This window comes from Cheilinus undulatus, linkage group 3, assembly GCF_018320785.1.
Source record: "Cheilinus undulatus linkage group 3, ASM1832078v1, whole genome shotgun sequence".
NCBI lineage: Eukaryota > Metazoa > Chordata > Actinopteri > Labriformes > Labridae > Cheilinus > Cheilinus undulatus.
Window position 1 is genome coordinate 32352372 of NC_054867.1, and position 27523 is coordinate 32379894.

At 38.4% G+C, this 27523-nt stretch overlaps 1 protein-coding gene across 15 annotated transcripts in view; it reads left to right on the forward strand.

Moving 5' to 3' along the window:
• Positions 1–2297: 2297 nt before the first annotated feature.
• Positions 2298–27523, forward strand: part of cadpsb (Ca2+-dependent activator protein for secretion b) — a 103488-nt gene continuing 78262 nt past the window's right edge. For all 15 annotated transcript variants that reach the window (XM_041780849.1, XM_041780906.1, XM_041780865.1 and 12 more), the window contains exon 1: positions 2298–2810. In XM_041780849.1, the coding sequence (XP_041636783.1) occupies positions 2478–2810 (333 nt within the window). In that variant the 5' untranslated portion in view covers positions 2298–2477. The remainder of the gene's footprint in view (positions 2811–27523) is intronic.

Below are 27523 nucleotides of genomic sequence, written 5' to 3' on the forward strand. Positions count from 1 at the left end.
TTTTAATATTTTCAATCTTATTCAAAAATTGAACTATCTGTTCAAATAATAATAAAAAAACATGGCCTATTGAGGGGCCTAGTCTTTCACTGAAAGGAGAAGGGGATAACATCATATATGAAAAAATACCATACTAACACAAATATAATACAATACCAGAAATGCCATAGTTTCTATTAAACAAAAATGTTGGTTTATAACTTCAGCTCCCAACCTAGGGTCTGGGACCTGGTGTGCCAAAGATCTCAGGAGGGGAACAAGCCTTTGTCTTCTCTCAGGTTTACAAGTACATATTAATAAAAACAAAGATAAAATACTTAATAAATCATTTAGAAAAAGTTGTTGGTCTATTTTCATAAGGTTTTATGAATGAAATAGTAAAAAAAAAAAATTGAATTTTGACATCAATGTATCCCTTCTTCATGTGGGTCCTGGAGGAACTCAGTTTTTTTTAGAAGAATTACAATGTAAAATCCAACAAATTGAAAATATTTGAAAATTGTTCTTATGATAAATGTAAAAGTTTTTAAGCAGAGTATGACACAAGCTAAAATATATAATTAACATATTTCTCATCCACTTCAATTCTTTCCCCTATGTCTTTCATCTATTTTTGATTTTGAACAATCATTTCATGCAGGGTAAATAAATTTGATTAATTACAAATAACAAACACTAAAAGGTCCACTTTGACCAAGAAAGTGCTCTTCCACAGATTTCAAGAGAGGTCTGGCTGCAGACCGTACATTTCTGATGGCCACTCTCACACACTGTTCGTCTGGCAGTTGCATTCATGAAATACCCTCATTTCAAACATTACAGACTACGAATTTCATTTCTAAAAAAGCAGATAAAAAGGTCAGAGGTCTAATCCGGGATTAAATTATGCATAGGTCTATTTTAGAAGAAGTTACACAAATGGTGGCTCTCTTTACCTTTGTTAGCTAAAGCTAGCATAACTACGCTAGCTATGTAATTAATGTTGCTGCGTAAGCCAATGCAGCAAAATCAGCTTGAGTAACGTGAGCTTTAGCAAATGTAGCTAAAGCTATGTAACTTAAGCTAATGTAGTTACGTAGCAAAAACTAACTTAGCAATAAAAATAGCAATAACAGATATGTAGCTTATATGTAGCTGCTTTTTGAGCTTAGCTTGAGCTCATCTTTGCTATGTTGATGTTGACCCCACATGCAGGACTTCTCTAACTGAGGGAGTTCACTCATGGTACAAAAGTGTCTAATGACCAAATTTTGGATTTTTTAAGTTAACAGGAGGCTCAAGGGAAAAAGGTTGGAACCACTAGTTCATGTTATCATTCCTATTAAAGAACTTTGAATGGCGACTTACTAAAGCTTTTTAGCAGCTTTTCACGGTAAGAAATTAAGATGAAGGGTGCTCAGGTCGTTCTGTAACACCCAAAAAGAGACACATTAGGATGCAATGACATTTGCATTCCTTTTGTAACTCATCACATAATAAACTGTCACACATGTCCATAAAGGCAACTACTCTTTGAGACTCAAAAACACGAGAATGTCAAAGAATACACGACTGTGTGCGAGTTTTCTGTGGTATCCTGAATAATCGAGAGTTGTATTCTGAAGTGTTGAACTCTTTGCAATATATCTCCCATCACACACTCAAATAAACCTGTAGTTAATGAAGAAATGCCATGTGTGTCTGCAGCTTAATGCCTTCCCCTGACATGAGACACCAGCACATGCTGCAACAATCAATTTCTCCACATAAGCTCACAGACAGAGCGCGTTGTGTTTCTGGCCATGCCACCCTGCAACAACACGGCACAGGACGGCTGAGGAGCCACCTTGAACATATCCCACCCTGACAGCTCGTGCACAGCCCTTGATTTAAAAAAAATGGAATAATGCTCCCCATTTCACTGACAATATCAAAGAAGTCTTGTGGCAGCCATCTTAGGTGTACCACTGCAGAACGTAACGACGGGATATGGGACGCGTAAAAGGCGCACCATTCATTCTCTGGTATGATTCTGTGTTCAGGACCACGGCCAGCTCCTCGCGTCTGCATGCGTCCGCCTGGCAGGCAGGGAGAGGCCATCGCCCGCTTTCGCCGAATCAAAAAAAAAAAAAAAAAGAAAAACGGCTCTCCAGCCCCTCATCTGTACGCTACACTCCCCTGCCCCTCCCCTCTGCTGCCTTCTCACCTCCCCCTCTCACATCCGCAGCAGTGACTGGCCAATAAAGCAGAGAAAATACGTAAGCATCGACGAAGGCTCGGCGCAGGCGGAGAAAGCTCAGTGTGAAGCAGACTGAGCCTCTTCCAGCTCCACTCGCACTGCTGACATCTCCCAGCGAGTACAACCAGGGCCTAGATCTCTGTATTCTGCATGAAATTTACGCACGGAGATAAGGAGAGAGTACTACTATAGTTTCAAGGAGATTTAAAAAGAGCCTCTCTTAGAAGGTTGGGTGTATCTGCATCTTCTCTAAAACAAGATGTTAGATCCGTCGTCCAGCGAGGAGGAATCTGATGGGATAGTGGAGGAGGAGACGAAAGAGGCGATGGCACCTCAGGCCGGATCCCGCATCTCTCCCAGCAGGACTAGCGAGAGCTCTGGTGGTCTTGCGCCCAGCAGCAGCCGCAGCAGCGCCCGTCCGACCAGCCCGAGCCCTTCTGCAGCCAGCGAAGAGAAGGAGGACCTGGACAAACTGCAGAGAGATGAGGAGGAGCGCAAGAAGAAGCTGCAGTTGTATGTTTTTGTCATGCGATGCATCGCGTACCCATTCAATGCAAAACAGCCCACAGATATGGCACGACGACAGCAGAAGGTAAGGCCCCCTTCGGTGCATAAGGCAGCATTAATAACCACAAGCTGACGAAACGCCTCCTTTCATATCGCAGATGTTGTCATTGATGACCTACATAAGGTAGAGCACAGAGGGGGGTTTTTGGCCACAAGGCCCTCCCGATAGCGCTCGGAGGCTGCACGGTCCCGCTGAAGAAAGACACTGTTTTGTTTTTTTGTTTTTTTTTTTCTTATTGACGCAAAATGTTGAAATCCTCAGAGCATGGCAGGAGCAAAAGCCCTTCAAAGCTACTGATAGTGAAAGAAATGACACATGGTTTGGTGGTGCAGAGCTGCAGACTGAGTGCAGCCCATGTTCCTCCTCACACAATCGCTCACAAGTCAGATCAATCCCAGCAAGTCCATTAATTGAAAGGGCGTTCAGGGGATGGTGGATGGCGACTTAGAACGGGACGGCGTCTTTGTCTTTGTTGGCTTTTGACTGAAAAAAAAAGACCTATTTTCCATCATATACATGGCACAATTTCCTGCCTTTCTGGCGGATACCCAATTCCAACCCGTTTGCGCCATCACTTATCCCGTCAATTTGGCCTCCCAAGGTGACTTTTAGGCTCAGACCTCCTGAGGAAGGTTGCCTAATAGCCTTCCTCCTCCTCTGCAGATGAGCTGGGCTCCTCTCGACAGGTTACAGTTAATTAATTGCATTCAAAAAAAAATTCTGCACACACTCATTCATTTTTCATACTGTTTGCTACCGTAGGTTCAGGTTGTGATATTAATGCAGTTAGAGTAAGGGGACAAGGCCCACATCCTGGTTTCACGTTGCTGCTGTGATGCTCCATTCATGTTGGAGCCAGTTTTGGGTCATGGTGTCCTATACTGTCAAAGTCACACAGTCCAGGCCCTATTGTACCACAAGAATTGAATGGATACAGTTTATCTGTGCCCTAAAACACCAGCCACTCTATCTACACCAAGGTTGTGAGGAAAACTGTTTTTTATTTATTACTGATGATACTACAGCAATCAGATTCCTACATGTTTTGTGCAGGGTTTCCTTTGTACTGTGAAACATTGATTATCACATGGCTCATTGAGGCTGTAGTAGCAGTTCCTTGTAGCCCTCCTCACGAGGAAGAAGTTGCGTTCAGTGTGGTGGCGAGTGTACCTGACAGAGATTTATTCAGCTCGGTTAATCTACAGCTGATCACTTGTCTCTCCTGTGAGGAAACACTGTAAACAATACAGTAGAAATAGCTCTCGTTAGTGTTGTTTTTTGTGTAACCTGCAGACAATCCGTCTTCCTCCGGACACGCTTTAAGCCATATGGTCGAATTTTTTTTGCTGACTCATGCACAAGTGCATGTGGGAGGCTTTAAACCACAGTGTTTCCATCTATTTGTTTGTTTGGAGTCCCATTTAGCGTAGGTTACTGATAGTCTAATGCATGCTTAGTGATGCACTTTTATATCTGGTGGCTTAGGTAGCCACAATTCTCTGCTGTGGGTGAGTGAGTGGACAAACAAGCCAGTGTTTCCTGTTAGATCACTGTGCCTGTCTGCTTACAGTCTGATTTCAGCTCCTTAATTTTGTCCAAAATGGCACTGTTAGTTTAACCAATGGCTTTGGAAAGCTGACAAAGTAAAATGTCTGAAACCTGTTTCCAGTTTGATATTAACAAAAGTGCAAGATAATTAAAGAGTCACAGTAAATCAGTACTTTCACTTCTACTTAAGTATGTTTTAACCAGAGTAACTGTACTTCTACTTGAGTACAATTCTCTTGTACTTTTTCCACCTCTGTTGACTATTCTGTATGTCAAATCTGGGTAGATGTGTAGGCAGAGTTTCCCATCATACCCTTGGGCAGAGTGTTTAAAGCTCGAGTATGTAACTTCCGCTGAGAGCCGTGTAGAATCAACACTACTCCCCATCCCTTCCTGTTCTTCTCCATGCTTGAGCTCCGTAGCTCCGCCCCTCTTCTCACATACCTCCTCGCAAAAATGCATGTCCACTCCGCTTTTCCACTGAAAACAATGGCCGGATTACAGGCAAGAAAACACTTCATCTCAGCATGAACAAATTCTACATACGACCGAACACTGCTGGTAACTCCGCCATTGTATCAACTTCTCAATGAGCTGAGAGGCGGAAGCGCACCTACTACATTGGCCAATAGGAACGCTCCCTCTGAACTGAGCCGTGATTGGCTGTGAGTGCTAGCCTCCTCATTGGCTAGAGCATTGTCCCTTGCTGGTCTTCCTCAAGTGAGAGTGCAGCGTGAGGAAGCATTGCAGAAGTGTGTTATTCTGTTAGATGGCTTCAATAACAATACCCTGACGGGTTGTGTTGTTTTTGTAGGCATACGATACTAAAAATAAATCACTTACTACAGCTTTAATGTGTGTGTTCTACAGTGATCCCTGCTGTCTGTATTGTTGTTGTTTTTGTTGTTAGACACATTTGCACCATGAATGTGGTTATCCACAGATCTAGACTGCTCCCAAAAGGATAAATAGTGCATATTCTTAATCGGTGTGAATTGCCTTGCTATGAGGTTGATTCTCTGCTTCGTTCTTGCCAGAGAAGACCCACTTTGCCACAGATTTTTAAAAGTTCCTATAGCTCTGTTTTACTGTAAAATATTTAACACTTTCAAAAGGTTAGTTTGACTACATGTAATGTGGACCAATATAGACACTTTAAAAGCATGAAATTTACCTCTATATGAGATAAATTAACACTGTCAATTTTGCTGTGTATTTTACTTTATTATAGAGGTGTGACTTTACCTGAACCACCTGGTTGGAGATCTATCTTTTTGTTGCTCTTGCCAATAAGGAACTATCCTATTTTACTGTACAGCTCCTCAGTAGCTACCAAGTGGCAACCTCTGGTCCTGAAAAATGAAGCCAATGTGGAAGTGCAAAAAGTTGCTGTATGTTGAGTGTCCACTTGAGGCTGGCTGCAGGAACACCGGAAGTCCCGTCTGAACACATGTTAAAAAGCCATTTTTTTACACTAGAAATAAACTGTTTTACAGCGTGGTTCAAAAACTAAATTTCAAAATTTAATTTCTTAGCGCACTCATTGGCGCATCTCATTTGATTGACAGATAGCTTGACAGTCAGACGCTTCCTCCAGAAGGATGGCTTTTGTGCTAGCTGAGCTGACAGGAAGTTGAGCTCAGTGGGCGGGCTCTGTCTGCCATTAGGTCGATCCAAAGTTCAGTTGAGACAGTGATTTCAATATGGAGCCGGCCACGGATTGGCTTCAAAAGCTGTTTGAGTCAGCCTATTGTAAGCAGACGGCTGACGACACACAGGCTTTATCCAGTTCTTTCTACAGTCTATGGTAGCTACTCAGCACTTAAAGTAAACTTTAAATCAAATATTTTTTCTTTGAGTAGATTTATAGACCAACACTTTTACTTTTATTTCAGTCAATTTTAACCAGATTAACTGTCCCTCTACTTGAGTACTGTAGTTGTGTACTTTTTCCACCTCTGTTATTAAGATAGCTTAAAGGTTTCTTACTTGATGGTTAATATTACAGACGTCACCTTTTCATTGCAATTTAAAGACACTTTCAGGCATGTGTACCTGGCTATGAAGCAGACTGATATAATACCGATGTTTCTATGTAAGATTCATAGTCTAGATTACCCACAAGAGATACAACTACAAAACAGATTATTATTTCTATACACTTGTTTCTTAATGTCCTAGACTGCTGTGGGGGTTAGGTGTCAGACTCTTGTTGCGCCATATAATTTACTGTGAAATGAAAGAAGGATGAAATTTCAGGACTGCCTAAATAAAAATAAGGGCTGTCAGTATTAACACATTAATCACAGTAAGATTAAGGTATAAAATTAATGCATTCAAGTCTTTAAAAAACAGTGCTTGTGTGCTATTTTGTGCACTGCAGTTAAGCTACTGTAGTGAGGCAGCAGCTGGATGATATTCATCTTACAGTGACAGAAAATAAGGACACTAATGCTGCTTCAAATGTCTCCTTTCAGCTTTAAAAAAAAAGCGTAATTGTGACACAAGGCTGTAAAATAACAAGGCAGAAGTATAATATGTATTGCAAAACTCTCTTCTTAATTGTTAACCTTAACTGGATTACTTGCACAGAGAGAGCAGTTTAACTGGAACTCTCTAAAAGTGAAAATGATGTCACACCAATGAGCCATTTCCTGTATCCTGTATATACTTAATGTATAGCAGTGCTTCACTGTGTTTGATATATTAAGCACTTTGAAGCTGTCTCCAGCCTCCAAGTCATGTTTTAAGATCACACTGATGTAGCAGTGTAGCACTCATTTAAATGATATAGTTTAAAGTCAGGTTCTTTTTGCATTCATTTCTTTCACAAAACAAGACAATGGTAAAAATTGCTGCATGGGGTCAATATAGACTTCAATTTAAAAAATGTAAAATATTTCAAAACTATGATTAAAATAGGTAATAATCTTGATTAGAATTCAGAGATTAATTCTGATGTATTAGTGTAATCATTTGACAGGCCTACTACAAGGGTAAAACAGCAGACATACTGCTTTGTCCACACGCACCAACAAAATCCCCACAAACTGAAAGTCCCTCACACAAGCTTTAATGTTTTTATCACCTGTATTGTTATAGAATTGTTTTAAGGACTATTCACACCAATCTAATCCCCTGATGTGTCCCCCTCACACCTTTGTAAACAGTAGGCCTGTTTTCTCACCACGCTGGCCACACAATCTAATATGTAGCCTGTTATGATTTTGGCTATTATAGATTAGTCACAGCAAAGATAAAGCAATTTCTGTAATGAAAAGACTTCAAGAGCCTCAGTAAAACATGTGGAGCAGCTCCATGATAATCCACTATTAGAAGCTCTGGCACACAAACAGCAATGATGGGCTATCACAGAGGAACAGGCCTGGGCTGCAAAGTCTTCATGCGAGCGTCTCTGCTGCTGCTTCAAATGTGCTGCTGTAACCTTGTGGAAAGGGTAACACAATAGGGAAGAAACAGGCAGTTGCTTCTCTTTGAAGCAGGGAGGAGGGAATTTTTTCAGTCTGAGAGATGTCTTCATGAGCAGGAGGATAGAGGAATGAATGTTGGTTGAGTGTAGGGCTGTATGCATGTTTAACTGGTGACTTGTGTGTTTGCAGAGCAGGGCTAATTGTCTTGGGACACTCTCACACTAATGGCCCCACTCCTGAACATGGTGTAAGTGAATTACTGAGGTTATTGACACATGGAGATCGTATTGCTGTTATTTATGGAATTGTGGCATCATAAGGGTTGTTCTGTAGGATAAAGTCCTCATTTGTGTAACGACACTAGGCTGCCTAAACTGTGTATGAAGATTTTAAACATAAGGAAGCAAAGGTATGCTGGCAATAGACTGAAATGACAAAATAGCAGTTTTGCTGTAAGAGGTATTGGCCTTGTATCAGGGATGTTAAAATTTAAAAATATGATGTCTTTCTATTGATGGCCATGTCAGTCTGTTGGATGATCTTAACAATGATGTGATGGATTACTGTTAAGATATTGTACAGACATTTATGGCCCCCAAAGGATGCAGCCAATCGACTTTGGTCATCTTCTTACTGCTTTTAATGATACCAGCAGTTCAAAGTAACGGATAAAGCAAAATATTTCATAATGTTGTTGACGGATTGGCACAACATTTTTGATATTCATGGTTTCCACTTGAAGCATGTTGATCACTTTGGGCGCCTCTGGTTTTGTTTTACAACAATTTGTCAGATGGTTCCAGTTTTTGTGCATTTCTAAGCCAGGGGTTCTCAAACTTTCCAGCCTGCAACCCCCAAAATTAATGTGTTTAATGTGTCTTTGTTTTTTGGAAGGCATCTGGGGACCCCCCTCTCAGTGTCTTGTGACCCCCAGAGGGGTCCCGGCCACAATGTTGAGAACCACTGGTTGGGTGGATTGCCATGAAACGTGATATAGACATTCATGTCCTAATTCATGACATAACGCTGATGCCAAAATAGCTTAAATACTTTTATAACAAAGATTTTCAAAAATTTTGAGCAAAAACAGTAGCTGCCGATCATCCTCAGGGGTACTTTCTGTGCTGATTATCATCGTAAGCCATTTGACATCATCTATTGGTGATATTTTTCAAATCTAAGAACACCTTTAGTGTTAAAAGGTTTTCAGTGAATTGATGATTGGAAAAAGAAGAACTCAATGTAGGTTCCTGTAACAGGTACTTTACCCTGCTACAGTTCTGTGAAGCAAACCACTGATCAGGGGAAAGAAATGCAGTGAGGCAGAAGAACACATAGGCTATTTGTTGTATCGTAAAATTGTGCCAAACACAGAGGCTTTCTGGAGGAAAAATAAACAGGTCACTCAAGGGAGGTCACAGGAAGAGAAATTCAAACTGATTAAAGTGGTATATTTTATCCATTATTGTAAAGTATCCTCATAATTAGTTCAGTTTAAAATAAAACCATTGCCACCAAGTGAGATTTGTGCTTAAATTCAAATAAGGTGCACAAAAAAGTGTAAATTTGTACATGGTGCTTTGTGTAACATTGGACTCTGTAGACCAGGGGTGTCAAACTCAATCACAGCAGGGGCGGGATTCTGGATTCAGGTCTAACCTGAGGGCCTAACAGGTCACCTTTTTAACCATAAACTATGAACCTCATTTCACCAGAAATAAAATATGAAAAGAAACTTGGCACTAATGATAAATGATTTTGACATTTTAAAAGTTAAAAAGACAAGTTAAAAGGCTCACAATCTGAGAAAGGTAAATTTAATAGTTCAGAAAGGTCAAAATCTGAAATTGAAATAGAACAATAATGTTTTTTAAACCCATATATATTAGAAAGAAAATATAATGAGTTTAAAAGGTCAAAATATGAAGTAAAGTTTATAATCATGAAATTAAAAGTCAAAATATGGTTCAAAATATTAAAATTGGGAGTCTAAAGGGTCAAACTATGGGATTATGGAGTCAAGTTTGGATTAAAAAATGTTACATAAAATAGAAAATAATGTATTAAAAAGGTCAAAATATGACATAAAATTTAGAATTATGTCTCTTAAAGCTCAAAATATTATATGAGAAGTCAAAATTATGAGTTGAAATGCTCAAAGTATAAAATAAAAAGTCAACATCCTAAGTTTGAGTCCTAATTGTGAGATGAAAAATTGAAAATAGGAAATTAAAAACACAAATTAATTTCTTTTTCCTCATTCCTAACTTCTTATCTAATTATTTTTACTTCTTACTTTTTCAGATTTTATGACTTAACAAGGAAATCTTAACCCCTTAAAGCCTGTTGTATCATAATTGATACATACTCTTATGATACTCTTATCTAATCGATATGATCCTAAATGACTAAAAAAAACTTCTGAATACAATCTGATAAATGATAAAAATGCCCTCAAGTGGATTATCAGTTACCAAAAACACCTAATGTATTAAATAAGATAAAAAAAATATATGTGTTAAATTTGATTAAAATTTAGATTTTTTTGGATTTCATTACAAAGTGAAATAAACATTTCAGTTCCCAAAAATTAGAATTTCCTGGCTATAATTTGTGTTTTCATGCTTTAAAGAGTTAAACCATCAAGGATAAGTTTACATTTTTATACTTGAGTAAATCCACAGACCTCATACTGATGGGCCAGTTATAACAGAAATATGAGATAATTTTGCGGGCCGGATTTAACTGTTCCACGGGTCAGATTTGGCCCCCGGGCCTTGAGTTTGACACCCCTGCTTTAGACGATGTGGGTCCCCGGTCTTTGATGCTGTTCTTTTATGGGGTCACAGCCTGAAAATTTGGGAACCTCTGACTTATAAAATTCAACTTCAACATCAAAATATCCCTTTAAGGAATTACAAAAAACATGCTGTATATCAGCATGTAAGCCTTAGTATTGTTTTAATGGATACCTTCCCACAAGCAATTCCAAAGAAGAAAATGGAGCACACGAGTCACTTCTATAAAATTTTATCAAGTGCAGGGTGCAGAGGACTAATGTTTTGATGTGCACTGCATCGTCATCAGAGTCTCTGATGGAGACACCTGATAAACTGTCATAAGTGAGACGTATTTTTCAGCTTCTTCTTTGGTATTGCTGGGTGGGGATGTTAGTTTATTTATTTATTTGATCAGGATCCACATTAGTCTTCCTAGGGTCCTAATGAACATGTAAGCATGCTTATGCAAACATTAGTGTATAGCGCCACCGTTCCTTCTAACAATCTAACTAAGGATGCTGGTGCAGCTGACAGAGCAGCTGCAAGAATCAAATAAATGTTTAAAGAAGACTTAAAAAAGCTGATTGTTATTCGGTTCTGGATCATAAACTGGAGCTCTCATGCAGTCAAACAAAATCACATATCAGCAGTCGACGCAAGACTGAAATGTAATTAATATAACAAATGTGTTTTTAACGATAACAATGAAAGTGTTTTTGAGAATTGAATAATCTCCTGGGCTTAGCATTTTTTCAATCACTGTAGAAAGTGTGATGCCCCAAAGATATTCCGACCCAATCAACCCATCTGCTAGCAGGCTAACTTAATAGAGTGCCTCTTGGCCCAGCATTTTAATACTTTACAGTATGCCATTGATACTTGGAGGAAAAGGATCTGAGAAATGTGCAGCAGGCTCTGTGATATGAATGTGAAGTAGCCTGAAATGCAAATCAGTGCTACTTGGATGAAGTTTGAATTTGCTGTGGTGCTAAGTGCTGAGTGGTTTTGAAGATTTTGGGTGTTCCATTCCGAACCACTTTCACATGGATTGGGTTTCCTGGCAGGTTTTTACAACCACTAAAATGTTATTGTGATGAAAGCAGATAGGGTTGTAATTAATGACAACTTCCATTTCAAACAGACACGTCCGATGTTCAGGTGGTAAAGGCATCACCTTAAGAGAAAGAAAATCCTATATTTTAGCATACCTTATTCAGTTTTGCCACCCTTGCAACTATGTATACAATGGTCAAGCTGCAGACCATGATTGCATGATACAAAATATGACTTATTAAGGTAATTGTGGCATTTTAGCTCACGAATGAAGGACTAGTAACACAAGAAAAGGCAAAGTAGCTAAGAGAGGAAAATGAAACTGACATCATTGTAAGAAGCTTGAGTAAAATTAGAAACATTAAAAAATTAATAAGAATTCATTCTTACTGGTGCATGTGCAGCAAAGATTTTCATTAATATTAAAATCATTGTGCTTTATGGTTTTAAAAATGCTACTCTATTAGTATTATTCCTGTTTTTTATTCTCCCTCTTTTTAGAAAAGCATGCTATTTGCCCAGGTTATATGACATATAAACACATAGGTAAATGAGGTAAAACTGCCTGAGCTCATTATGTTCACTCTACACACCACAGTGGCAGTAAATGGAGAGTGCAACTATGCCATTGAAATCATTTGCATCATTATGTAAGAGCTTTTAATTGTGTTTGGCCTGAAAAAGGCATCTTTAGACAATAAAAGAAGCTCCGCATTTGGTATGAAAGTCAAGCTTTGAGTTAACAATAACACATGCCAATCATTATTTGAACGCTGATGCTGAAGATTGTCAGTCTCTGCTGTTTAGTAGCAGAAAATAAAGCATGTTTAAGAAATGTGAAAGAATAAAGGTGTTCATCAATGGTTTGGATATGAAAGTGGATTCCAAAGGGTTGACAGCTGAAAAGCAGCAGGAGACCCCCCCACCCACCCACCCACCCAACCTACAGTCTGCAGTCAAGTGTAACAAATCACAGCTCCACAAATTAAACATCTCCTCAGTCTGCTTTTAACCTGGAAGGCTGAGAACTCCAGTAGAATAATAACACCATCTTTTTCTCAAAGCTTTGACTACTCTGAAGGCAGAAATCTCAGCCAGGATCAAAATAGCTCATATTTACATTGTGCATTTTAAATAATACAGTCTTGTGACCTGAGATATGTACACAGGGCAATCATGCAGACAGAAATAGCTCCAGAAATGTTATGCCAAAGATTGTAGAGATGTTGCAAGGTGGCATTGTGTGAGGGATTTTTTTCTTTCCATAGAAAGGCAAAGATGTAGCTAACTGGCTTGAATGCAGCATCTCCCATCCCTTCCATTCGACTGCTGTCTCTCAGAACACAGCATGTACTCATTAATTATAGTATAACCTATATATGCTCCCAGAGCCTATATAATCCTGTCCTTGGGCAGGCAAATGTTAACCATGTGCTAGTACAGCCTTAATCCTTGTGGGAGGACATTAAAAAGCCCTGTTTTTGCTCGGACTTAAAGCTGAATTGTCTATTTGAAAGAGTTAATGTGTCTTTAAAGTTTTTGTAGGGATTGAGAAAGATTAATCTGCAAGGCGCCTGTCCATCTGCTTTCCATTGCTGCAAAGATATAATCCCTTCTTCCATTACTGTGCAAGTCATACTTGTAAAAAAAAAAAAAAAAAAGAAAGAAAAAAAGAATGGAAAGTTAAAGCTGCTTTGTTGAAAATGGACATTACAAATTTGCAGCTTGTTTATGCAAATGGGAAACAAAGAAGATACAGCAGGCATGTCATGTTTTAGTTCGTCACAGTAGTCACATTTCTTGGCATTTTTTCTTGAAAGTAACATAAACAGTCAGAAATATTTAAAATTGAAGTCACTTAAAGCTCCTTTGAGGAATTTCTAGTTGGGTATGGAACTAACTCACCCCCTAAAAAGTAAAAGCAGTCAGGCATATTATTTATGCCTGGAACAGCTGCCAAAGGACAGGTGGCAGCTGAAGTGATAAAAAGCTCGCTGTCTAAACAGCCCTTTTAGTTTTTGATGCAAACATTTTGGATGAGTTGAACAACTGCCTTTGAAAAAAGCATGATGTATTTTTTACACTAATACTACTCTGTAAAACCTGATAAGTTAGAACTCAAAATATTAGAGGAAACTCATTACCTACAAAAATAGGTAACAGAAAAAAATAGTATTTGTTAAGTTGCACTAAAGCCCTGAGCCTGTTAAGAAAATGAGATTTTCGTTGTTCTATGTAGCATCCTTTACTGTTGCCTGTCCTTTTTCACTTTATATGTTCACAATTTTCCCCAGCCTCTTGCAGAACGATCTTCCTTCACTTCCAGAAAGTGATACAAACTTATAGTTCCTTATAGAAGCTTTTGTTTTTGTTGTCTTCATGTAGTTGTATTTCTTGTGTTTTTTCATGTTGACATGGGTCTTGTTTTAAGTATAAAGTACCCTCTGTTCTGTTTCTCTGTTTTTGTTGTGAGTTTCTATGAGAGTGAGCAACAGATGAGCGCTAATGAGCATCTGAAACAAACTATTACAATCAGTTTCAAGCGAAGGCACATCTCAAAGATGATTCTGTTATTTTATGGTTTTCTTTTAAGCAATAGAAACTCTTTTCTTTGGTTTGGAAAGGCTGTTGGTGATCTTTCAGTTGTGCTGCTGTGATAAAGCTCTGCTATTATGTGCCTAGAGCAGCTCTGAACCTATTTACCTCTGGGCCCTGTTTATGTACTCCCAAGAAAAGCCGAGGCCCACCAGGATTAATTGTTTTGTTTCTAAAATCTTAAAAGACAAAGCCTGTACACACTTGATACTAAACAATCTATGTATAAACTATACATTATGTGCCTAATCATGATTTTAGGAAAATGTATGCAAACTGGGAACCAATGCTCGAAAGCAGTGCTTCCCAAAGTATTAGCTGGTGCTGCAGGTAAGCTGTGAGAGGTCACTCACTAACTAAAAATTAGGGGTGGGTAAAAATATCGATTAATCAATGCATTGCAACCCAATTCAATATTGAGTCAGCAAATCCTCTGATTCACCTCCTGGCCAGTGGGGGTCGCTGTGAGTGTGATTCGTGTTGTATGGACGGAGGCCACACTTGACCAAACAACTAACCATAACCATGTTATGTGAGGTTTATCACAATTTCCAAGAGGAAAGAAATATTAAGTTTACATGCACTTTACTTTTTCAGTGTTTACACAGAAGTGTCATGTTTTTTACTTTTGTACTCCATATGCACAGATAGGTTATTATTGTGCAATTTTTTTTATTTTCAGATGTTTCATTACTCAAAAATATGAGGTGACCTACCACGTATGTTGATATTGGCATGATAATAATTATAAAAAAATTGTTAACAGGTTATTTGTGTATTTCTACTTCTTACTGAATCAACATCGAAGCATTTAAATCAATATCGAATCAAATCGATATCGAATCGAATTGCAACCTAAAGAATCGAAATCGAATCGAATTGTGAGGTTCTAAACAATACCCAGCCCTACTAAAAATCCTAGAAATGTTTTAAAAATTATTATGAATTAAATCAAAGCATGTTTGAAATAAATCCATGTTATTATTTTAAGCTTAGAAGTAACAAAACAGAGCCAGAAGTTTAGCTCATGGCATCTTTTTATCATTTATTTTGGCTGATGTATGACAGGTGGTGTCATGATTTAAATAGTTTTGGATTAACTTGTGACACTCTGATAAACATTCCACAATGCCACTTGCTTCCCAATTTTAGGAATTTATCAGTGTCTTTGGAGGCATTAACTCTACTTTGCTTGTCCACAGTGCATGTTTGCAGAGATGAATATTAAAAAAAAATAAGAATTGTTTTGCAGATGCCTGATCAAAACAAGTTTTTGCATTGAAATGACCTGTTTATTAAACAAAAATATGCTAAATATAATGAAAATATTAGAGTCTTATTTTATGGTTGTACAAGAGTTTTGGTGGGCCCTGGAGGATTTAAGGTCTCACAATGGGCTGTAGCATACTAAGAATTGGGAAAGGCTGCTCCAGAGCTCCCGTTTAAACACAGTGCTGACAAAAAACCCTGCAAGAGTATGACTTCAATATATTTCTGCTTGTTCATTGCTCACTTAAAGTTTCAGCTTGTAAAAATGCTGCTAGTTAATGAAGACCATTTTTCTACACAAACACGTTGGAATAACGAGGTTAATGCCACAGTAGTTGACATTTACCTTGTTTTAACACAAATTGATTCAAGTGTCAAAGTTTAGGCTAAAGTTTGAAAGGTAGGAAAAGGAGCACTAAGTGTTTAAGGTACATGACCAAAAAGCAACTTACAGGAAAATGGAACAGCCTACAGATAAGTCAGTAGATGTAGAAACTGGTGGATTAATCGATGAACTTCAAATAGATCAAAACAAGCTTAATGTGTTTCTGTCTGCATACGGTGTCTGTACAGTCTGTAAAAACCATGGTTAAGTATCTAAATATATCTGTATCAAACTAAACCATAACAGAAAGTTATGTCTTTCCAAACTATTTGAATCAAAACTTTTTCCTCACTCTGTAATTGTGACATTTTTTCATACGTGCCAAGTAGTTTCTCAAAATTACGAGATTCAAGGTCATAATCATGAGGGATGGGAGTAATAATCACTGTGCAAGAAAACGTGTTCAAATTTCCTTGATAAAAAATTAGCATCAGTACATCACCACGCTCTTCCCAGATGAAGGCATGCAGCTGCTGGTGGTTGTTTTGGATGGAGAGAATTTTTTTATTTATTTATTTTTTGCAAAAGTACGTTCTTATATTAAGGCGCTTCTTCAAAGGGAAAATGACTGGAGCATGACTGGAATAAGACAGAGGAGAGAGGCAAAGAGGCAGATTAGTAGTGGTGATTTTCCACATTAAAGAAAGAAGATGGAGGTAAGAACATCAGCAGGCTCATTACTGCTGTCCTCTGCTGAACTTTCTCTGATTACTTGCACTCAGGGATTAATAAAAACACAAACAGCAGACTCAAGCCTGTAGGTCAGGTAGACACTCACACTTTCTCTCCTGTGTCATCCATCAAACCTGTCACATATCAACACGTTCTCACTTTCAGACTTGTGAAATATGACAGCTTGGTCTGTGGCCCCATAGCTTCAAAATATGATGATTGAGGTGTCACTCCTGCGTCAGTTTTGCCCCCATGATGCTCTGCAGTCAAAGCAGCAAACGTCAAGTCAAAGTTTGGTTATATGGCAGTCATTTAACTAATTATGAATGAATAACATCAAGTTTAAAATTCAAGACAAAGCTGGAAGATAATCAATATAGATTTTATTACTTTTGTATACCAACAATCATTAAAAATTACCTGAAGGTGTAACATGGCTGTCGAAGACTGTGGCCAAGCACCAAATCTACTTGGTTAGCATCAAGAAAAGAGCATGGTTTGGCTTTGGATAGGTACTAACCTGCGTAGAACAGCTGTTCTTCACTTGGCACATGAGGTAGTAACATACAAAGATTGAAGCCAGCATTTAGATTTGACTCAGGGTCTTTCTTCTTACATTGCCTTGAGCTGCCACATTGAGCTAGCTGCTCTACTGCATCAAAAGGACTGAGAACTAGTGGCACATGTTTCTATGCTACATTTCTTGCTCTGGCAACGCTCATTATAAATATAAAACCAGTAAGGTACAAATTTGGAACAGTGCTGTGCTTGTCAATAAGTTATTTTCAATGACATGATCCATGGGGGGCAGGAAGTTGAGGATGGCCATTAGTAATAAATAGGAATGGAGGAAAGTTAGTACTTTACAGCTCTAAATGGACCAGTATGCTGCAATTTTCATCAGAAAATTTCTACACACATTAAGTCACTACACTTATCAAAAAAGTGACTTTTCCCACATCGAAATGTTTAACCTGGCATAGAGGGGATCAATATCACAAATTGCTCAGTTCTGCAGACTTCCTAGCATTGTCTAGCCAGACAAAAGGAGACAAGAGTCTAGAGAAGTCTAGTACTTAGCAAAGATGCTAGATGTGCTTCTTTAAGATTAAAAAAATACTCATTTTTGTCAGAAACATGCTTTTAATTGAAACGGTGATGTACTATCAACCAAATAAACATGGGGTAATTAACGCTTGCCATTGTTGTAAACTGCACTAAACATGACCTTTTTTTGGTAGCGTTTTTCAATGCAGAAATAACTCTTGTCCTCTCATGGGGAGTTCTTTGCTGCTGCATGACGTCATCTAGAGCAGTGGTTCCCAACCTCGGGTCCAGGACCCCCTAGGGAGGGCTCCAAAGGTCTCAAGAGGGACGCAAGGCTTTGTCTGCTCGGAGGTGGTCAAAATTAGATTTGCAAATATTAAGTATAATCATGATAAAGCACTTAATAAACAGTTTATAAGGGTCTTCAGGTAAGAAAAATCTGTGGGGATCCACTTCCTTAGGGTTTTATCAATGAATGATTAAAGGATTGTTGATTTTTATCAACATATGATGCTATAGGTTTTTTTGTAAAAGATCTTGGGGGGGGGCTCAGCTTGAATGCGAAACAAGTAGGGGGGACTTCCAGGAAAAATGTTTGGGAACCATTGATTTAGAGTACAAATAACCTATAACGTTTCTCCCTCACAAACCAGTCAAAATTAAGAGGGGGCAAGGTCTTCTGATTTCAGCTTTGTCACCAACAATGGCAGTTGGTAAAACTGACATGACTTGTCTTTTTATGCCAGGTCACAGTGTTTTTTTCCACTGAGAAATTATAAAAATTACCTGAAGATGCTACCAAGAAAAGCAGAAGTAAACTTTTCTAACCTAGAGGCAGTAAATGCTAGTTATAGGTGCCATGAAAATGAGGTTGTACACTCTGTCTAGGCAAAAAAACTGAAAACTGTTTTTAGTGTTAAATTATCATCCACACTGTAGGACAGCAAATACATAAATGCTAGTTGTATCAATCTCTGCATTCACTTAAAATGAAAAGGCACTGTTAATGAAGTGTGGCTTTAGCTCAGACAGGACACACCCAGCTGCCATCAACTGACTGCCAGCTGATTGAATTGTCTTCCACCACTCTCAGCTAATCTCAGCTTTTTCTCTCAACAAGGTGGTCCATTTAGATATTACTTCTTGCTTGCCAATCTCTTCTTCCGAGTGCTGATCACACTTTACTGCTGCTGGCAAAACTTGGCCTCCACCACCCCAGCCTCCTCCTTCATAGCCTAAAGCTTTTGCTGTACTCTCAAATGTAATGCTTTTATAACTGTGTTCCAAGGAAACTCAAAGCATGGCTAACTCAGATAGCATCCTCTGAGCAGAGCCTTCATCACCAATCAAAACTGCCTCACCATTTTGCAATAAATATGGCAAAAACTGTCTTAAACATGGCCATTGTCTTGATGACAACACCCATTAGTGTCTGAGATGGTGTTTTAAAGCCCAAGATTGGGGTTGCCATATTGGAATCATCTCAGACTTACCTCCAGTTAGTCTATGGCCCCGCCCACATGGAGATGAATTCAGGAGCATACGCAAAAGTTTTTTGTCGTATTGGCGTTTCATCCACACAGAAACGGCATTTTGGGAGGCCGTAAGCACTACTTTTTGAAACTGGGTCTCAGAGTGAACAAATCTGTCAACGCTTGCCGTTTCGTCTCCATGTGGACAGCAAACCACATCTTTCTCAAATGATTATGTCACACATAGCGTAGCACACTTACGCTGCATGCGCATGTTGTACCAAAACAACAATGGCGGATTACAGGGTTGTGTTTGTGTTGCAGACGCTATTGGGCTTATTATGGCTTTTACAGCAGAATCTGATGATCCTTTATCATCACGGCGAACAACATACACCAGATGTTCTTAAATCCACCGCAGAGAACAACCAGAAGGGCAACCAGGAGAAAGTTTGTGTCAGTTTTCTGTAATCTTCTTCTCTCTTTTGGTGCATTACCATGAAAGTGTTACAGCGCCACTTACAGGCTTGGCATATATACTACAGCGTTTTCAGTGGTTCATTGCTTATGCGGACATTTTCTGAAACAACCCAGTATTTACGGAAAACTTTTTCAGAGCGAAACGGAAATATAACGTTTTTGTCTCCGTGTGGACAAGACCTATGAGTAGATGAGGAGATAGCTCTGAACCTGGCCATCTGTCAGACAGCTTTAACTCACCCATGTTAGCCATTAAAACTCTGATTTGTTTAAATCACTAACTACAGTGTGTTTCAATAAAGATGAGCTATTCTGACCAAAACAGTTCTTTGAAACAGAATATAAACATGTTTATTTCTGCTGTAAAAATGGGCATTTTAAAATGGGTGTTATTGGGACTCCCAGGCCTTTTGCAGCCCACCTCAAGTGGACACTCAAGGAACTGCAGGTTTTTGCTTTTCTACATCAGCTTCTTTATTTGAAACTGGCCCTTGGTTTCATGATAAAGAGTGATCTCATGACTGCCTCAAAATGAGTTCATTTGAGTCAGTGGGAGCTGTAGATCAGACTTTAGGAATGGTTACATTTCTAGTGATGTGTTGTTTGAATGAAATTAGCTTCCACACCTCTGCTGCCTGTTCCTCAGCTTTGCTTGAGGCTGATGATTCAAAGCTTCCTCAAATGCAGCTTTGCACAACCTCATCCTGAATCAGTCAGAAATATTAGAAAGCATGTATTATGAAGGGCATCTCTTGTTCTGCTGTATCAATTATGAGTCTTTCTTTCTGTCTTTAGTGAGTCTAACAATGGTAAAGGAGTACATTTCTAAGTTTGTGGGGAACTCTTAACTATGCCACAGATGTATTTCTCTTCCTTTTCCTCTACAATCTTTAAGTATTCAAACTCAAGTAAAGAAGTCAGATCAGAATGATTTATCTAAATATATCTATCTCTTGTATTTCTCAGACTGATGGATAAAAAAGATGCAGACACTATTTGCCCTATAACATGGCTGGCACAGATAAGGAAAAAGAAATAAATATCTGAGATAATCGCCTTTAAAAGCAGAGTGAGGGAGAGAGATTTACTGGACAGAGAAAAGAGGGGAAAAGACAGTAAGTGATTTGTGATGGGAGAGTGGAAGTAAAGGATTTATGTCTTAGATTGTTGATGAGAGTAATGCACCAGTTAGAGATACAGACCCACCGTCAGCTTTGTGCTCCTCTATGGTATAAATGCTGCATTGTAGCACTGCAGTGGATACTTTTTATTTTGAATAATATACATAAAATGCAAGAATATTTTCTGTTATGAGAGACTCATTTTTGCTAACAGCAAGGCTATTTTAAAGCTTGGCCTTTTGAGTTGTTTGAACTATTTAAATGTGGGAGCACAGCGTTAACCTTAAGACTGAACAAGGAGCAGTTTTTACAAAGACAACTTAATGGTTGGTTAGACTCACATCTAGAAAAAATATACTGAAAATCTGCAGCCATAGAGAACATGACATGAGAACTGTCCACTAAAAAAAAAACTCTAATCTGAGCCAGGAGTTTTGGTACTACATGCCAAAGATAAATTGATTTAAACACAGGCTCCTGACATTGGGTCATGCCATGTTATTGACTAATGGGTCGATGTCTGTCCACAGAGACAAAAGCAGCTGATTACAATTTCATCTGCTATGACCTGGAATAGGAACTAACATTTATTTCCACTATCACAGTTTAAAGAAAACGCTGCAATTTTCTAGTGTATCATGCTCACAGGCAAAAGATGTACACAAGCCCCATGACCTTGACCTTTGGCCTCCAAAATATAATCAGTTCAGTCATGAAAACATTTATGCAAGGTTGAGGAAAAAACACCAATGTGTTCTAAAGATCTCTTGTCCACAAAATTAGCCTCAAAAGCAAGAAATGAACAGAAGGATAAATGACCTTGACCTCCAAAATCCAAAGGTTTCTCCTTGGGTCAGGGTAAACATCAGTACAAAGTTTAATGAAACTGTCAAAAATCATTTGGGATATTCTATTCACAAGAATGAGCCTTATGTGTGGACTTACAACTCAAAAACATGATGCCTCTGGCCTTGCTAAGTTAAGTTGACAATTTACAAGATTGGATCAAATTAGTTTTCTATTCATCACGTATAATTTTAACATATTCACTGGTACTAAAGACACTAACCAATGGTACTCTTTAATTGGTGCTTTTCCTTAGTTGAAATTTTTTTTTAATAAAAGTTGCAAACTGCTTTACCGGATACAAGTTGTACAAAAAAAGGTAATAGGATCATTTAAAGTAATAGGTGCAATATTGAACAATCAATGACAACAAAAATACAATATTTAATATTTTATTTAGGCACAAATAAGGGCTGTCAATTGATAAAATGTTTTAGTCATGATCAATGTTGGGGGTTACCCCTGTGGAAAAAGGAACTTGCTATAGACTGAAAAATAAAACAAGAGGAGGATGAAAAAGTGAAATGTTGGTGATGACTTCGCCAACATCACTAAGCTCTCTGTGAGTTTTTCAAACTGGAATGAGACATTATGTTGCAGTGGTTGACTTATTTTACTTTACTGTTGCTGCAGGGACACAGTGCAGTAGCTTGACTAAATGAATGTGCTTATTATGGTCCTTAATCACACATTAATACTGGTAGCCCTAGTACAAATGTTTATTGTAAAAATAGGATAATGGACAGTTAGTGTAATTTGTACCTTTTGATTCTCTTAATTCACAGAAAAATGCTTTTTTATACCTCTGATCAAGGTTTCTAATTAATGCAATAACTCATAAGAAGCTGTTTGGAGCATGTCTTCCCCCAGTCTCTCTCCCTATACATTCTGTCTCTCTTCAGTGTTCCTTTCAAAATAAAGGCAACGAGCCCCCATAAAACGGTAAAAAACTTTTTGTGCAAGGACAATTGCGCAAGTGTTGTTGAATATCAGTAAGTTTAAGGCCTGATTAAATGCTCTATTTTTCAACACATCTGGATGCTGAGTTTTAGTATGAGCACCACTGGGAGGAGTATGCAATAGTAATATAATAATAAAATGCACATGGAAATCTATAAAAAACATTGCTATATGGAAAAGCATGAATGTATTTTGTATCAGTCTGTTTTAAGTTCATGCTGAAATGGTTCTTACTACAAAAAGTTAAATCAATGCTGGAATATACAGTATTGATCTTTTGTGGACCAAATTTATGCAAATTGTTTCATTGATTTTGTCCTCCCTTTACCCTCTAGACTTGTCCATACCATTTATGCTATATCAGGTTAAAGGCTTATTTTCTGCTCACTAACGGATCGAGCATAATGAGGAACCAGCTGAGCTGCCAGTGAGTTGGTGGTGTGATAGCGGATGACTGTTACAAGAAGGGGCTTAGCTGCTTGTGAACACAGTGTTCTCCTGTATATATCAGCGCTGCCACAGCTCCTGAATATGACAACAGAGAGTAGGCTGGTTATACAGAGACACAGCTCCCCGTTTCATCCCTGTTTGCTGTTTGTCAGGCTCCGTCTGCAGTGTATACACCTGGCTGTTTGAGAAACCAGCCAAGTGGTATTTACTCACACAACTCTGTGTGCGTGTGCCTTCAGAAGAAATCTATGGGAGCCCGTCTGGTTGGGGACAGCAGCTTGTGCATTTGTCTTTGTATAATTGTAGTTTGGTGACCACAGACTCTACATCATGCAGGGGTTTTGTGTTTGATGAGACCGGTTGCTGGTAGATTTTGTGCAGCTGTTGTAAAGCGCTTGCTCTTGTGCTTGTGTTGGCTGTTTACTCAGATGTGGGCTGGTGCTGTCATCTGCAACATGACCGAAATATGGTTTGTCTAGCAAGAGGATTCAACAATAGCATGTTTGCTGAACACCAACAGCAGCAGTGGTAGGCAGCTTTACCCTGAGCAAACAGATTAAAACACAATGAGTACAATATGCTTGCATAAGAGTCTTTCATCCCTACATATTGGATCTCATCAAAGTGAAGTTCAGCTTTTTTATATAAACATTAATTCCCAGACTTGATCAAAGTAAGGTTTATTTTGCTCCTAATTCAACATTAAACTCATTAACTCTACTATTTTACTGAGCCAGTTTCTTGGGTGTTTGCCATAATATCTTTTATATTTTGCAGACTTTTGATTTTGTAAAACCCTTAATGTAACTCCACTTTTCAATGTTATGTAACTTGAAGAGGAATCTAAAGTGTGAGTCAGCGCAGTGCAGGTTTTAATGTGTTGAAGTACTCCAGCAACAGTACTGAATATACTGCATTCAATTAACTAATTACTCCACTTATCACAGCCCTGACAGAACAGCTGATATGTTTTATACCTCACCTTCATTTAAGTTTAAAAGAGAAAGTAAATTTGGATCATTTACACAGCTATTATATGTTTAAGTATAATTACCATCTTATATAATTATCGTGCAGTGAAGGAGTTATGTAACTTTCTTTTATTAAGATTTAGTAGTCTGTCTTTCTTTGTATACATGGGCAGGAATGCATCCACCACATGCATGCACAACTCTTTCAAACAAGGCTTGTTATGGCTTATAATGATCACATGTATTTACAGACTTATATTCCAAAATATGACTGAATGTCATAGACTTAGATAAACCTAGTCTCAGTGATTTCCAGAACTGCCCACAGAATTGGTTGGCCCCCTGAAAGACCCAGTGAATGGGCCCTCCTGGGCTGTGATTCAATGCATGTGTGCAGGAACACTAGCAGTGGTTCAAGCTAACGGTTACTTCTGTTTGGAGCTAGAAAGTGTGTCAAACAATTATTGGGTCCTGATGTTTATATTATTTATCCGTGCCACTTTTTAACCTCTTTCCATCACAGTTTTGCCTATTTTTGCCACTTTCAACCGAAATTTTTGCTACTTTTTAACTGCTTTTCACAGTATTATTAGAGCTCATTATATGCCACTGTAAACCAATTTTGCCCACTCCTAACCAATTTCTGCCACTTTTAGCCAATGTTTGATACTATTAACCCTTTTAACTACTTTATCAGCCCATTTTTGTCACCTTTAACCCATTTTGCAACATTTTGACTGCTTTTCTACATTGTTATTACAGCCCATCTTTGCCTCTTTATACCCATTTTTGCAACTTTTAACCCTTTTCCCACAGTTTTTAAAAGCTTTTCCCCATACTAACCTCCAATAACCTCCTATAATTTTTGCATATCATTAGGATAGATAGGTTTAAAAAATTAAAACCCTGTTCAGTGAGTGCTGATGAATAAATGAGCTATTCATAGCTTCATAGTTTTCACACAACACATTGCATGGAACCACTTACTGGTGGCCAAGAAATGCTTCCTAATGCTGTACGCCATGTAGTCAACAGTCTCAGTTGCCACCTATATGCCAAAACAGTTTTATTTTTATAATGAAGTCAAGTTTCTTGTACAGCTGGATACACTAACTGATGAGGAGACAGGCCCTGGTTATATTTCTACAGAATCCCTTACAGAAAGAAAACCCATAGAGCAACAAAGAGGGGATTAATGCTGTTGCATGCTCTGCTGTTCCTTCAGGGGACAAATACCCAACAGATTTTCCTAATCCTGTCATTCATATTGTGTTAACTTGATCAAAATACAACAGCCTTTAACTAGCATAACAACCCCAGATCACCGACTAACAGCTGACAGGGATCCTCAGATAAACGTTATGCAATGTGATCTTGCTAATGTTAGCTTTTTAGCACTAACCTATGCTATGACGATAAACAATTTCTTGCTCTACTGCACAGTAGTACAGACCCACATATTGTACATACATATGAAACTGTGCATACTTTTGTAGGCTTTCATTTTGGCAGTAGTGTAAGGAGTAGGATCCTTAACTACGGCTGACATACCAGCATCTAAATTTTTCTAGTTTTAGTGATTTTAACAGTGTCCCTTTGTTGTATAAGGGTCCGAAGTGGCAAAAACATAGGGTTTAAATTAGCATATTAGCATATTAATAGCAATAACATAGCACAATTAACATAGCCTCAATAACATAGCATAATTAACATATTAGTTTTATCCCCATTTTCTACATAAAAATACAGCTATGCTGTCTCTACAAGGACTATCGGTACTCTAGCGGTTAGTGGTTGTTTATATCAGAGTAAAGAGCACTGTGGAAGTGGGTCAGTAGTCATATATGGGGCTTTTGCATTATGACTTTTGGCTATGCTGATCCAACGCTGCTTCACAGATGTGTTTAAGTAGCAACTGCTCCACCAAACTCTGAAATACCTCAGCAGCCTGGACAGGCATGATGTGGGTGGACAGAGAAACCAAACAGTCTTCTTCTTCTTCTAGCGGAACAAAATTTGACATTGACAGCTTTTCAATGTCATTGATTCAAAACGCAGCATCATCAGCAACACCCTTATATGCTCAGTTGTGGGGGAATGGGCAATGTAATGGAAAACCCCCATAAGAACAACAGTGGCAGGCAGCTGTGCTTCAGGAGTGTTTGACCGGGACTGTGGGCCTGAACTGATTTAAAAAGTGACAATTATTAGTTTAACCGACCAACAAATTTGGTGCAGACTACAAAGGTATTAAAGGTTTAGCTGGCTGACTGCATGTACCTCTACTTTAAACATGTTTCTCGTGCTGTAAAAATGGGCATTTAAATAAAGATGGGTCATGGGATTCAGCAGCCAGTCTGAAGTCGAGACTTAAGGAACGGCATCTTTTGCCCTTCTGCATTAGCTCTGTTTTTCAAAACTAGGGCTGCCAAATGATTACAATTTTTAATCCTGAATAATCTCAGAATTTCTGTAGGTAATTGTGATAAATTATCCCTTTTTGACACAATTTGAAATTGAACTTATTTGCATTTAAATCTTTTTTTCCCTCTGTCTTAAAGCAAGGGTAATGAACTTCTTTCCATCCATCTATTTTATACCACTCATCCCGTTCAGGGTGGTGGGGCCTGGAGCTTATCCCAATGGACAAGGGCCAAGGTATACCCTGTACTGGTCGCCAGTCAATCAAAGGGCTCTGTAGATAAATATAGAGACAAACAACCAGGCACACTTACACCTACTGCCAATTTAGAGTCACCAATAACCCCATGAGCAAGGAGATAGCCTGCGCATGCAAACCAGTTGAGGCAACAGTGCTAACTCCAGTGCCGCCATGCAGCCCATAATCAACTTCCTGCAGAATGAAAATAAGGAACCAGGGCAGATTATGGCATGAACTTAACCAAGGAAAAAGGAACTTGTTGATGATTGTTAAGTAAAAAAAGGGAAAAATAATAAGTTAAAAGTTTTATAGCCCATGGTGCAGATGACTTTTGACTTGTTCACTGAGCTGCCTCTGAGGTTTTTTGAACTTGAATGAGACGGTAAGACACAGTACTCATTTGATGTCACTCTGGCTGCAGGAAGATGTTGCAGTGGCTTAACCAAATTGTGCTGAAAGGGACAATAAAGCATGCCAACAACACAATAAGAAATGATGTTTTACTTATGGTCCTTAATTAATCCTTAGTAATATATTAATGCTGACAGTCCTATACAAAACCTGAGGTTGCTGCTTGTTGACGATTTTTGCTTTTAAATCTTTGATAATTTTGCATATTACTTATCATTGAAATAATTGATATTTTATTATTTTAAACATTAAGTATAAAAAAGTATGGAGGTATAGAAAATGTACAATCACAACAGGGAGTGCATAATGCAGATGCATGAAGGGAAAGGTTGAGAAATAGTGCATAAACAACAGGTTGTCTGTCTGTAAGATGGAGTGGTGAAAGGGATTAAAATATTACAGATACTAAAGGTGATTTCATTTTGTTTTTGGTGACTCTTCTTTAATGGATTGTGTCCCAAATCCAACTATAATCCTGTATTGCTTAGCCTACATAATAGCTGGCTCCTCCAAACAAGTATCGTGCATGCAAAGCACCACCCATAAATACACCAGCTGCTCAAAAAATCTGAATTATACCTTTA